The sequence below is a fragment of the Garra rufa genome, chromosome 3, assembly GCF_049309525.1.
Source record: "Garra rufa chromosome 3, GarRuf1.0, whole genome shotgun sequence".
Lineage (NCBI taxonomy): Eukaryota > Metazoa > Chordata > Actinopteri > Cypriniformes > Cyprinidae > Garra > Garra rufa.
The window spans coordinates 44,454,641-44,469,669 of record NC_133363.1 but is presented as its reverse complement, the minus strand read 5'-3'; the positions used below and the strand labels follow the sequence as shown (position 1 = coordinate 44,469,669).

Here is a 15,029-nt window from a genome sequence, read left to right as displayed (position 1 = left end):
GTTTTGTATGTTTAATATTAATAGGAAATAAGAGATTAAATTGGTCGAAAAATGCATTTTAAAAAAAGTGACAGTAAATATATTTACAAAAATCTATTTCAAATAAATGTATGTTCTTTTGAACTTCCTATTCTGAATACTGGAAAAAAAATGCATTACAGTTCCCACAAAAATATTAAGCGGCACAATCTTACTAACTCCAAATGTTTGAATGGTAGTAGTATGACAGACACTTCTAAATGTCTCTTTTTGTGTTTCATGAAAGGAAAACAAACAAAGACAAGGAAACGGTAACAGAATTTTCATTTTTGGATTAACTATTCTTTAAAAACAACCAGCCATTTGAGTCATGTCAGGAAAACAGATGTATGTGTTGATGCATCACAGTCTATTGTGTTGGTAGAGCATCACAGAGATTTGAGGGATGTTACACAACAACAAGAAAAAAGCTACCATCACTCCCATTAAAATCACCACTGACTCACGTAAACCTGATACAATCCCTAGCCTTGTCGGATTGACTGGAGACAAGCGTTGTTTCTCAAGTTCCTTGTTATGACTCCGCACCCTAGACTGAAAAAGTTACTCAAGGACAACTATAATGAAATCATTCCTTAGAACTGAGATGATAAATGTTTTATTAAGCCCTAGATATGACACATTTTAAAGCACATGATGTAATTTGAAGGTCAGCCATCTAACTATTAAAGCAAGTCGCAACTTGTTTCCTTCTTAAAGCGTCAATTACAGGTGCGTCTGCACAAAAACCAAGATGCACAGTTCCTTAAAGGCAATGATGTCCATTCAGTGCACCACATTGAAAAGGATTTTACAAGTTCAATTGTTCTTTTGTTATATTCATGTTTGCTCACGCATGAATAGCTTCCAGAATAAAATGCAATCACAAAGTATAACAATTACTATTATCAAGCTACTAAACTAAACAATGAATGCATATGAAAACTGAAAACAAGTCAATAAACTAATTCTGGGAAGAAAAAATATAAAGTGCAAGTAATACTGTGTATTTCAGTGTTTGACACAAGATGCAGTGCAAATAAATAAGACTCCTTGCATCACTGTTATTTCAGCTGACTCTGTGTGTGTTCACAAAATCACATTCACATGGAATGACAAGCTATGGATCAAATAGAGCTTAACCTCATAAAAAGGTTTGTTACACATTATGATGGCAGGGCTGTCTATTTTGTTCAAAGTTTGGTGACATCCCACCCTGATCCATATTGCGCAAGCACTGGACAGAGAACAGAGCGGCTCCCATGATTGAGCTGACAATCCAGACCAATGAGAAGGAAGGGTCATTGTTCCAATAGCACAATAGAAAGTCTGTTCAGAAAGTTTAGAAAAAAGAGCTTGCAGCTGCAGTAGCTGCCAAAACTGAAAGCAGGGGGCACTGTATACTTGAACAGTGATCATGTAACCTTCATGTGTACATGCCTGTGTGTGTGTGTGTGTATGTGTGCTCAAATAAGTGCATGATTTTAGTGGAAACAACTGAAATGTGCCATTAATGAAATACTTTGCTGCTGATTCAATATTTACATTTAACATTTATGCTTTTACACAGATACTTTCATCCAAAGTGGATTACATTGCATTTAAAGTATTGTTTTTAATTAATGTATCATTCCCTGGGAATTGAACCCATGACCTTGGCACCGCTAATGCCATGCTGCAATGTTTGAGCTTTAAGAATTCACATCAACAACTGCTTTGGACACTAAACCAATCTATAAACTTTTGTGTGCTCTATCAGAGAAAAATATAAACCAGACTTGACCTTGGGAGACCAAACTGTTCCTCAAATAAAATAAAACATCAGCCTATTACACGATTGAGTCAACACAAGATTCATATGAGCTGGGAAATTACCAAATAAGGTAAAGACATATGACGTTATACAATTTTTAACCACATTTAAACAAAAAAGTCATGTTCTGACCCACATTTACAAATGAAACATCTACTATTCACTTTGGCTGTAACTCAAAAGATATTTGAACCTCATGTTCTTGAGCAGAAATCACTCCCGTTCAGAATTATAAGCGTTTTTGTTCCGTTGATGCTCAAAAATGCTTTTCAGCAAGGAAGCCCACTAGGTTTTGACACACAGCCTTTGTTTGCGATTGACTGTGTACATTTTCATACAATGTAACCCCGTTAGAATGAGATAAAAGTTTTACCTGAACGAAACGTCCCGCTGTTCGTGCCATTTTGTTCACTGTCTCACAAACACTCGTAACGATTGCAAAAACTCATCGATTTGCCGGTAATACCTGGAACTTTTCCCTAAACTTCCAGTCATGTCCTTTCAAGCGGGGTAAATCCCTCCCTACTTGAGAACTCTCTCTCTCTGGCAGAAGGCTGAGCTAGTTGCCATAGGGACGGATTGTTTTGCCCCCCACTCGCCTCTCCACGTTCTCGCGCTCCCACACGAAACTAAACAGGCTGTTCTTCACATGAGCCACATGGATCTGAACTTTACACGGTATGTTACAATGGCAAATTAAGGGAGGCTAAAATAAGTGCCTTTCACATTTCACATATAGCTATTTTGCTTGATGGATCCTTCATCCTTCCCCAGGAAAAAACAGGCCAGAATAGCTCCTTATTTGAACAGGAATAAAAAGCCCATCGTACAAAGCGGTCTCCTAGGACACCGAAGAAATACTTAAGGAGGCTCGCAGAGAGATCCATATTAATTGGACGAATCGTAATCACTGACAATAATACTATTCTGCTCTACTTCTTTGTAACGTTAATTAAATCTTCTGCGAACCCGCGCGAATCTCAAATGACCACATTAACGGGTGACCACAAAAAAGGATGAGCTCTGAATGACTGCCACATTATAAACAACTGAAAGTCACAACCAATTCAACACTGTCATATTAATAAAAACCAACCAGCGATAAAATACTAAAAGAGGGTTTGCACTATCAATTACCCGGATGTGCCGCCATATTAGAAATACTCGAATGTAAACAACAGCATTGATTGCATGATTAATGTACTACAGAACACGTTTTTCTGCTAATTCATGCTGTCTAAATGACAGAAAAAATGTTTGGAAATGGCTAAATCATACTGTGAAGGACTTAGTAAGCAGGAAAGGGCACAATATTTTGAAACTAAAGTTAATAGGTGGTAAAGATACGTACAAGCACTATTGAGATGTTAACCTAATATTTCACCTACCTGACCGGAAATGATAAGAAAAAACTTGATTGTTGTCAAGATTCCTGCACTGGACATCCTGGTTCAGTTTGACCAGCTACACACACCTTTTGTTTCTCAGTTTTTTGTACTCTTCTCCTTGATTTGTTATAACTTTTGGCAGTCTAATAGTACTCCAAATGTTTTTTCCCGGTCCGACCATTTAGTACAGCCCAAAACATTACAACAATTGACTATTTTCAGCAGCAATAAATAGCTAATATGTGAGTTCTGTTCGGTTCAGTGGCATTGTTTACATTCGTTGCCGCCAATATGGCCGATTGATGAGGCCTCGGAAAAACACTCTATAACAGTAATCTGCATAATTCTGCTATAGAACCCTGATGTGCTTTGCCTTGTTTACAAGCAGATGAAGACGCAGGCTGTACATAAAATAGTCCTCGTAAAGTCGCTGAAGATTTTAACAGGGAGGATGACTTGACCAATTTTTTGATCAGTCTTATTTATTCAAACCAGAAAATACAGGGCGATAAATTAAGAGAGATTGATCATGGATGTTCTACGTCGTGGTACTCTCATGAACGCGTGTTGAAGACTGACGTGGAAGAGAAGAAATTGTTGAATAAAGATGTTATTTTTGTTTTCTTTGCACACATAAAGTATTCTCGTAACTTCATAACATTACTGTTGAACCACTGATGTCACATGGACTATTTTATCTTTCTGGGCCTTGAACGTGTCAGTTGCGTTGCTGTCTATGTAGGGTCAGCAAACTCCTGGATTTCATCCAAATATCTTCATTTGTGTTCCGAAGATGAATGAAGGGCTTGCGGATTTGGAATGACATGAGGGTGAGTAATTAATGACAGAGTTTTCATTTTTGAGTAAACTATCCCTTAAAGTTATGTACACAAAAATGTATACATTTAATATTTTCCCACTAATTTTTACTTCAGTTTGAACTTTTTTTGCTTTTGCAAAGCTTTTGTTGCACTAAATCTAGATTTACACACAGTGTAATGTTGGTTGTTATGAAATTTCAAGCAGTGTCATTCAGTGTCACAAGCTTGCAGTGGTTGTATGGATGATTTAATATTATGACATTTTGTTCACCAGCGGGCCCGTTTTCATGATCTTGCTGAAGGCAAACCCACAGGCTCGGACTTAAGAAAAGTGAAGAATGTGAAGAATACTTGCTGTAGTGAGCAACATTTATTGATTTGTTTTCTTGCTGGTGTGGGTTTCATTTTTAATGATTACTTATTTAGAGCAATTTTGTCATCGAAAGCTTTATATGAACACAAATTCTTATCTGTGATTTACCATTATCCATATGCTTCAGACATCTTCAGTTTCTCGGCAGCAAAGTACAAGCATAACACATTGCAAACAGCTGTCTAAACTGTGGTATGCACATGTATGTGAAGCATAAGTTCAAGAACAAACAGACAAAGAACCTTTGAAAATGTTGGAGTGAAGGCTGAACAAGATCTAGCCACTTGCCTCTAAATATGCACAAATTCTGATTTAGCTCAGATTGGTAAACAATGGATGCCAATGGGCATTAAAAACAAAGTAAAGTGGGCAGTAAACAAAGGTATTTCTACATTAGTTGTGTTAACTTTGTATAATAAGTTAGTGACAAAAAACATCTGTTGAATGTTAAGTTTTAAAAAAACTTCAACTGAGGCATATTTATGACTTTGGTAGTTACAGAACAAACCAAGCCTGTCAACATTTTTAATCTTAATGCTAACTGGAGAAAAATAGTATATTGTCAGAATCTCATGTTGAGCAATCTGAAAACCAAACCTCTAAGTTATCCAAGTCTGTCATGAGCCAGTCTAATATTAAAATCCCACTTTCAATATGAAGTTTGACGCATTAAAAGCAGTCTCTGTTGGGTTGAAACTTGCGCAAATAAGCAACCTGCAGCCAAATAACCAACCGCAATAAGAAGCAGGGATCTGTGGTTGACAAAAGGTTTATGATGACAACATGTTCATAACTTTCTCTGAAACTCATTCAAATTGTACCAATACCTCAGCAGAAATGTGGTTTCTGGTGTTGGAACGTAATGTGGGAGTCTTTCTCAAATCTGTATTAAATTGCTTAGATAATAGCTCAGGGACAGTTACGCCACAGATCACCACTTCATAGGATTCCAAGAACAGTCATTCAACCCAGGTGTTATTTAGAAGGAAATAATGCAAGAAGCTCAAGGAAAAGTAGTGTTGGGTCAGTCTGAATACTAAGAACAATATAGAAATGTTGTTATTGCAAAAACCTTGAGAGACAATGAACAGAGTACAATAGAGCTGCTGAAACTAGTGTTTCTACTGCAAAACTATATCATTATGTATCAGACAGAAATTTGGTATAGTAAAATAAGAGGGATCATACAAAATGCATGTTTTTTTTTATTTAGTACTGACCTGAATAAGATATTTCACATAAAAGACGTTTACATATAGTCCACAAGAGAAAATAACAGTTGCATTTATAGAAATTACCCTTCTGGAAAGTTTACATAGACTTGATTCTTAATTCTGTGCTGTTACCTGAATGATCGAATCGAATGATCGAAAGTCTCACAATTTTTTTTTGTTTTTTCAGCATTTTTGAATTGTATTGAACCCTTTCCAACAATGACTGTATGATTTTGAGATCCATCTTTTCACACTGAGGACAACTGAGACACTCATATGCAACTATTACAGAAAGTTAAAAACGCTCACTTGATGCTTCAGAAGAAAAAACGATGCATTAAGAGCCAGGGGGGTGAAAACTTTTTGAATTTACAGATCAGGGTAAATGTAACTTATTTTGTCTTCTGGGGAACATGTACATAGCTTCTGAAGGGCAGTACTAAATGAAAAAAATATATATAATATTTAGGCAAAATAAGAAAAATGTACACATCTTCATTCTGATCAAAAGTTTTCACCCCCAGCTCTTAATGCATTGTGTTTCCTTCTGAAGCATCAGTGAGCGTTTGATCCTAATGTAATAGTTGCATACAAGTACCTCAGTTGTCCCCAGTGTGAAAAGATGGATCTCAAAATCATACAAATTCTGAAAAACCAAAGAGTCTGTGGGACCTGAAGGATTTTTCTGAAGAACAGCGGACAGTTTAAATGTTCAGGACAAACAAGGGACTCATTTACAACTATCACTAAACAAACAAACAAACAAAAATGTTGTGGATCATCCAGGTAACAACACAGTATTAAGAATCAAGTGTGTGTAAACTTTTGAATGGGGTCGTTTTTATAAATTCAACTATTATTTTCTCTTGAAGACTATATGTAAACATATTTTATGTGAAATATCTTATTCAGGTCAGTACTAAAATAAAAAAATAACATGCATTTTGTATGATCCCTCTTATTTTGGTAAAATAATTAACATTTTGCAGATTCTACAAGGTGTATGTAAACTTTTGACTTCAACTGTATATATTTTCTCAATAAGGTCAAATCCTAGCTTGTCATGTTACTCTCACGTTTCAAGCGAGCATTCACTATATTTAACCTTGCATCCTGATTTTGAGCAGCCCATGTCAAGAACACCATGAGGCCCAGACTAAACATCTCCCATGGTAGAGGATGCCTGTTAGGGTGATCATGACACAAAAATATGCGACTGAAAGTGTTTGCTAGAAATGGACTAATCTAAAAGCCAAACATCCTTTTTTCTAATCGTTGCTGTCTAAGTGTTGACCCAATCGAAACATAATGTATTCTCAATATGCTCTCTGGATAACCAAGCTCAGCAGTGGGAACCACAACATTGAGCTTAATTCTGATGTTTTGTCAAGAATAAAATCCACATCTTCTCCACATGGGCTTTGTTTTAATCTGTCAGCAGCAACTCCATGTAACTGTGTCCAGCACATAATAATAATCCATTAAATCCTGATAGCAGCACTTGACTGGTAAGGACTGTGATAAATACTTGAGATGCAACCCCCTGGGGTATCCCATCATCCCTGTGATTATAATTAAGGAAGTCTCAATGCTCCTTTGCTAGTTTCTCAGAGGAAGTTGGTGAAATATGCGACTGTTTTTCTGAGGATCTTCTTTTTTAGCCTGTCAGTTCTGCTACATATTATACTGCATATTAACTTAATATTAATATTCAACCAAGTGAATACTACTAGTGATACACTGAGTTTAAAAATGCCTGCTAATTGATTGCCTGTAGTGAATGGGTGCCGTCAAAACGAGAGTCCAAACAGCTGATAAAAACATCACAATGTGTTTCCAATCCATCAAATAATGTCCTATGAAGCGAAAAGCTGCATGTTTACAAGCTTTTTAATTTTAAACTGTCACATCTGGCCCAAATATGAGTCTATAATCCATAATAATGCCTCCTCCAGTCCTTATAAACAGCGCTTGATCAAGACAAGACATTTTTTTTTACTAAAGAAAGCAATATTGTGGATAGAGGACTTGCATTTTAGCTGGAAGCAATGGTTTGAAGTTATAAACATCTTAATGATGGATCTGTTTTTTACAAACACATCGTTTTCGCTTCACAAAACATTAATTCATGGACATGAAGTTGTTTGGATTATTTGTGAATTATTTTGACGTTTTTATTAGGTCTATAATGTGGTTTCTCCAAATCGTTTCTGATGAAGAAACAATCTCATCTACATCTTGATGGTCTGAGGGTGGGTAAATGTTCAGCAGATTTCTACTCCTTTAACATGCTACATTGCCATGATGGAAAACATAATAACTTTTTTCCAAGGTATTTCCTTTCGTCTGATTTTTAATTTTGAAATACACTTAAGTTTCCACTACCGAGTAAATTACAAGTCAAAAGTACAATTTACACCTGTTAAAGTAGTTAGGTGCATGAGAAACATTATGCCAGAGCTGTTCAATTGTTTCCTCTTCCTTAAACACATTTGTAAGGGCTCCATCAGTCATGTTCAGCAAAACCCACAAAATCTACAAAATACAACAGTATCTGTTTCCAACAGCCCTGAATGTTCACCACACCCTTACCACAAAATATTCCTGTCATTATCATTCCATTCAGCCATTTGAAAATACAAAGCAGAATATTGTATTCAATATTCAAGCAATACTTGGATAATGCTCAAAATATGGGAAAATGTTTTGTATTATGGGTTGTTTTACGAAACGGGAGCCATTAGTGTTCCCCATCTAACCTACATATGTGTAAAAATGAATTTAGCAATAAAAGCTGATGCAAGATGAAATAATAGAAAAAAAAATGTTTTAAATAGAAAAGTTGCTCTTCAAACTTCTCCTTGATGTATTTTTATAAACAAAATACATGAGAATAAAAGGAAAACTACCAGTCAAAAGTATTTGAACAGTAAGATTTTTAATGTTTTTTTAATGAAGTCTCTTTTGCTCACCAAGCCTGCCTTTATTTGATCCAAAGTACAGCAAAAACAGTACAATTTTGAAATATTTGTACATTTTAAAATAACAATTTTCTATTTTAATTAAAATATTTTAAAATGTAATTTATTCCTGTGATCAAAACTAAATTTTCAACATCAATACTGAAAGTACTGAAGGATCATGTGAATGGAGTAATGATGCTAAAAAGTCAGCTTTGAAATCACAGGAATAAATTACATTTTAAAATATATTCAAATAGAAAACAGTTATTTTAAATAGTAAAAATATTTCAGAATTTTACTGTTTTTGCCGTACCTTGGATCAAATAAATGCAGGCTTGGTGAGCAGAAGAGACTTACTGTTCAAAAACTTTTGACTGGTAGTGTAGCAGTTTGTAATTTCATGAACTTGAGCAGTAACGCTAACATGTCAACCCAGTTACCATCAACTCAGTTAAACTCTGAAACCATAATTGCATCCTAGCATTTAGCTTGAGATAGTAACACTTAAACACATAATGTGTCCAACAAAATGAGCATATATTTTGACATCAATACGAACCATTGTTTCCAGGGTTTGTTGCGATGTTGCAACGACAGGAATTACATTTTAAACAAGGGCAAGGGCACACCAAAAAGAAACATTCAAGATAGATATGTCAAGGAACCATGATAAGCCAAGGGGAAAGGACAGACAGCCTTGAGGGAGGCAGAGGCACAGTCAGAAATAGAGAGAGAAAAAGAGAGAGAGAGATACAGCGAGAGCTGTGGTTTGTGCCCTAATCATTTCCCACACTGTGGCCCTGGGGGGACAGACAACCAGAGGATGGGGTTATTTACCACAGAGATAAGAAAGAGTGTAAAAACAGTCAACTGTTGCTGTTCATCTGAGATCACAATGAAAACTAAATCTAAAGCAACAGTGATAGCAAAATTCAACCAATGAGCACGGAATTCGTTATAAAAATGTACATACCGATTTAAAATATATATTTATTATTAATTTTCATATTGTCTTAATGAATAATAAGAAACAATGACTAAGAAGCATCTATCAGTTTTCTCAGTGGATTTTATAAGGTTTAAGAGCGCCTCCTTGTTTCGGGTATACAGTAAAACACCAGAGGAGTTTATGACTTTCCAGCGCACACACAATCCATCCTGATTAGTAGGCTACTGTCATCCACTGCTCTCATAAGCGTGTTTATGATATCTTATAATGAAGGAAATTTTCTTTTCCCTGTTTATAGGCCTAGTTCTAACGACTTCAAAACACATTCGAGACTATTTTAATTGCTCATATCCAAACCCATTCAACCTTTTCTATTATGCTATTATTATTATCATAATGTTCAACTTTTTAACTATTTTTATTTGTTTTTTGTTATGCTTCTCTTTATGTCTCTGCAGACAACCTAGGTCATTTAAAATCCTCTGTAGCATTATTGCCATTGTAGTGATTTTTTATCCATGTGCAAACAAAAAGTCAAAAGCACTGGAGGAGCATAAATAAGACAGTCAGATAATAAAAATCCTACCTTCTCTGGGTAAGTGACGCTTGTGTTGTCAAGGTTACTTTTTCACATATCCATGCTGTGAGTTTGCGTGTTAGTTTTGAGTGGAGTGCGTTCTGATCTATCTGTCCCAGTATTTTTGGCTGGGAGGAGGAGGAGGGAGCGCAGGAAATGATGAGAACCGTTATGTGAGAAATGTGATATGTAAAACTGTTTCACGTCGTCTACTTCATTTATAAGGTAAATGCCTTTGGAGTACTCTAATACGCTCAGCTTTTAAGTGAAAAGACGTTAAATGAAGAGTTCGCTGTGTTTATGATGTGAAAAGTGGTGTGTGTGAGTACTTGTTGGATGTACAGTCACTGAACTGAATATTTGAGAGAATTCTCCTGCCAATTATAAGTTCTAAGTAGTCGACTAAATTTTATTATCGTTTATAAACCTATCACGCATTATCCAATATGAATCTAGCGCTGTTTATTCGACGCTAATGCACAAGGCTGTTTGGAAACAGCGCCTCCTGGGGATTCAAAATGCCATTACTACTAAGCGAAACTGCGTCATTTGAGCAGCGCGCTGTTTTTACCGGAACAAACGAAGACAAGAAACCGGAATTCACATATTAACAAAACTGTAATTTAAATCAAAAGGTCAAAACAGCTCTTTGTTAAATCTTGTACCTGAACATTTCAATTATTATATATACACATATTAACGACAAAGAATATAATTCTTATACCTTCAACGAATGTACCTTATGAATACTGTCCTTCGAAAACAATAAAAGGAACTGTTGTGCACCATCATGAATATAAACCTACATAAAGCTAGAGATGAACTGAATTGGGAAATTAGTCATACAGCATATAATCTGGGTCCAACGACAAAACACATTCACTGATTATTATTTACATATAATAGTTAACATTAACCTGAAAGGTAAGAAAGAGTAAGAAGAGAAGAGAAATGGGGTCATTTTACACTGTACAACAAGACTGGAATTCAATATTTTGAGTTTAGTAACAATTCTGAAATTTATATAAAAAGATTTTTTGGAATAAATGGATCACCTAATTTTATGAGGAAATTGGCACTTCTATCCCCACATCAAGTTCGGTGTAACTGGACTGCAGTAGAAGTAAACAATTCTCTTTTTTTTGCTAATTTCCAAGTGCATGATTTCAAAATGCAAGAACACAGTGATAATTAATGCAAACTGTATCAAGCAAACTCTAATAATAAACAAGGTTTGGTCAAGAAGACAAACCTACACATCAAAACGAAATGAACACACTGGGGTCACTGGGGGTTGCTCAGGCAGACCAATGAGATGAATCGGACATCATGGAGAAGACCCAGCCTTTAGCACAGTACCAGAACCCACTTAGAACAGTCCAGACTGTGAAGGCTTTTAGCTAAGCACCACGTGGCGGTCGAAGACAGACTTGCGCTGTTCTTGGACCTGCCTTTTCCAGCGCTGCTGAGCGTGCTCCACTTTGTTTAGCATGTTGGAACGAGAGCGAGAACGGGAAAGCACGTCATGAGCGTTGGCGAAGGGCTGCTGGTCCTGTAACGACAGAGTTTAATGTTATTGCACTTTACGACAACACAAAATGGCTTCCGTTTCATTACATAGCTTTTCATTCCATTCATCCTGTATTTATGAAGATGGGAACCCTAACACTTACCCCAACATCATCGTCACTCTGAATGAGCTGTGAATGGCCGAACAGCCTTCTCTTCAATATAGGCTCCAACAGTGTCAGATAGACCATATACAGCAACAGAAGGCCCAGAATAGACAGATATGCTATAATGGTGCCCTGTAAGTGAGAGAAAGATGATTATTTCTCAAATATTTAAAATTGTTTTAAAGAATTACTCCACTTCCAGAATAAAAATTTCCTGATAATTTACTCACCCCTATGTCATCCAAGATATTCATGTCTTTTCTTTCTTTAGTCACAAAGACATTCATTTTTTGAAGATATTTTTCTCCATATAGTGGCCTTCAATGGTGCTCAACAGACAGGGCTATAAATGATACTAGATGAGGAATAGGGGTCTTATCTAGCAAAACGATCTGTAATTTTCTTTAATAAATGAATATTTATACACTTTTTTACCTTAAATGCTCATCTTGTCTAGCTCCGCCATGCATATGCGCACTCTGTGCACTCCCATCTCATACACAATAAACAAGATGAGCATTTGTGGTTAAAGTGTATAAATATATATATTTTTAAGAAAATTACCAATCGTTTTGCTAGATAAGACCCTTATTCCTCGGCTGGGATCTTTTAGAGCCCATTGAAGGGGCATTGAAACTGCATTTTTAACCTTCAATCCATTGAGCACCATAAAAATCCTGGAATGTTTTTCTCAAAAAAAAAATTATAATTTCTTTGCGACTGAATAAAGAAAGACATGAATATCTTGGATGACATTGGGGTGAGTAAATTATCAGGACATTTTTATTTTGGAAGTGGAGTAATGCTTTAAGTTATACCATACTATATAAAGACATTGAGCGTACTTTGATGGTTCCAGAGCTCCTTTCTTCATATTTGCATTCACAGCGTAAACAGTATGCTTCCACATCTTGGCCTCCAACAGGCATGGGCTCCACAACATGAAGGCAATTACTGTGCAAATGATTAGTGAATAGAGAGTCATGGGGTTAGTTTGCTACAGAAGTTACTGTATACTCATATTCAGACTAGTAAATCATTTACCAGTCCTTCAAGGAAACGTTTTGATTGTAGATCTGCCCAGCAATGTCCTTATAAGGTGGGCAGATACATTTGCACCTGATGTCTTCTGAATTCTGTGAAGTGTAATCACATATATTTCCATCAATGAATATCAATTATGTTCATTATACTTTGGTTAGTTTAGAATCCACTTGACATTGTTTTCGATAAGAGTTGGTTTGTTAATAATTTGTTATTATTACGTATTATTACCATTGAACATGCTAACGGCTAGTTAGCACTGCCAACAACACAACAGGTTCTACATTACCCAACTACACAAAGTATGTCGTTTATGTGTTAACACACAGTAATAAAAATCACATTTTACCTTAGCTTCTGATGTCTGTACAGATAATATCAGCAGGAAACACACTAGCGATGAAAACGTCAATAGATTGCCAGCGGCTCTTGAGGTCAGTCGATACATCTTTTTCGCTTCCGCTTAAGAGAACGTCGTCAAATATTGAAGAGAGATGTGCCAGAAAAACGAGTAGATATTACATTAGCAACGCATGTAATGACTAGAACTCTTTTGGGTCAAATAAACCTCAACAAAACAAAGCGTGAGGGCTGGACTCAGTTTGACACATCAGCTGACCATCAGCAGCCGGGTCCGCGCATTAACTCTTCCCACCGGAAACACGTGGGTGGGAACCATTCTTCCGTAAGGCTGAACAGCGTTCAGATTTGTAGTTAAAAACAGCCATATCACTATTCAGTCCGGTGTTAGCTGCACGATGCTGTATGTTTCAAACGACATTAACTACAAAGAAAAAAAGATAAAAGTATTTATTTTAATTGACAGCCTATTTTAACCTATTTATATGTAATACAACTCATTTTTTCCTATTATTTATTTTTTCTGAATTATGTATAAAAAAAAGAGATATTCAAAATCTCCTCCTTAAAAACTTTAAATGTATGAATCTGCCTTTATCCCATGTTCAGATTTCTGTTCTGGGAAGGTACACTACCAGTCATATGTTTTTGGACAGTAAGAGTTTTATTGTTTTTTAAAAAGTCTCTTGTGATTTGCATGTATTTAATCCAAAGAACAGCAAAACCAGTTCAACTTTACTTTTTAAAATAACTGTTTTCTGTTTGAAAATGTAATTTATTCCTGTGACTTCAAAGCTGATCTTTTAGCATCATTACTCCAGTCACATGATCCTTCGGAAATCATTCTAATATTCTGATTTGCTGCTCAAAAACATTACCATCATTATGTTGAAAACAGCTGAGTAGAACTTTTTTCAGGTTTCTTTGATGAATAGAAAGTTCAGAAGAACAGCGTTTATCAAATAGAAATCTTTTGTAACATTATAAATGTCTTTATCATCACTTTTGATCAATTTAAATATTTTCTTTTTCTACAATTAACTGACTCCAAGCTTTTGAATAGTATAGTGTATAATGTTACAAAAGCTTTTTATTTACGATTTTTTTTATATTAATAATGTTTTTAATATTGATAATAGTAATGTTTTAAATATTGATATTAATCATTTATAATAAATGTTTAATAAGCATATAAGCAAATAAACATATTGGAATGATTTCTGAAGGACCATGTGTCACTGAAGCCTGGAGTAATGATGCTAAAAAATAGCTTTGATCACAGGAAAAAATTAAATTTCAAAATATATTCAAATATAAAAGAGTTATTTTAAGTAGTAAAAATATTTTACAATATTACTGCTTTTGCTGTATTTTGGATCAAGTAAATGCAGGTTTGGTGAGCAGAAGAGACTTCTTTAAAAAGACAATATAAAATCTTACTGTTCAAAAACTTTTGACTGGTAGTGTATGTATATTTAATTAGATAATGCCTGATTTTACCATAACATTTCTTTCCTTTTTAGTGCGGAAGTGAATGTGCAAAACGTTCAGTTCATTAGCTGCTTTAGGGAAATAATGAGAAAAATAACAAAGTGCAATAACAAACCAGTGTTCATAACTATGATTCATAATCAAGATAATACAGTCAAATAATATGGTAATACACCAGTCTGCAATATTAAGCAGCAAAACAAGCTGTTCTGTACAGCTAACAATAGCTGCAAGTGAATGACAACAGAAGCCAGACCCATAAAATTCACAAATGGCCGCATCCACTCTTACGGCAAAAGTAAGGTGGATAGGTTTAACAAAGAAAAGTTTAACTCCAATAAC

The 15,029-nt window shown here is 35.4% G+C and overlaps 2 protein-coding genes across 3 annotated transcripts in view; both read right to left on the bottom strand.

The window, feature by feature from the left end:
• The window catches only part of dennd2b (DENN domain containing 2B), a 66,244-nt gene extending 55,648 nt beyond the window's left edge, over positions 1-10,596 (bottom strand). The window contains exon 1 of one of the 2 annotated variants that reach the window (XM_073836231.1): positions 10,126-10,596. The gene's annotated coding sequence lies outside the window, so the exon portion shown is untranslated. Of the gene's footprint in view, positions 1-2,204; positions 2,358-10,125 lie in introns of those variants that run through there. The other variant, XM_073836230.1, reaches the window with a different exon arrangement.
• A 119-nt stretch (positions 10,597-10,715) lies between these two features.
• Positions 10,716-13,477, bottom strand: tmem9b (TMEM9 domain family, member B). Its single transcript, XM_073836232.1, has 5 exons — positions 13,186-13,477; positions 12,837-12,928; positions 12,638-12,746; positions 11,790-11,924; positions 10,716-11,668 (listed from the first exon to the last, which is right to left on the bottom strand). Exons 1-5 carry the CDS (start codon positions 13,282-13,284, stop codon positions 11,513-11,515), a joined length of 591 nt encoding a protein of 196 aa, XP_073692333.1. The 5' UTR covers positions 13,285-13,477; the 3' UTR covers positions 10,716-11,512.
• Between the last annotated feature and the right edge of the window lie 1,552 nt (positions 13,478-15,029).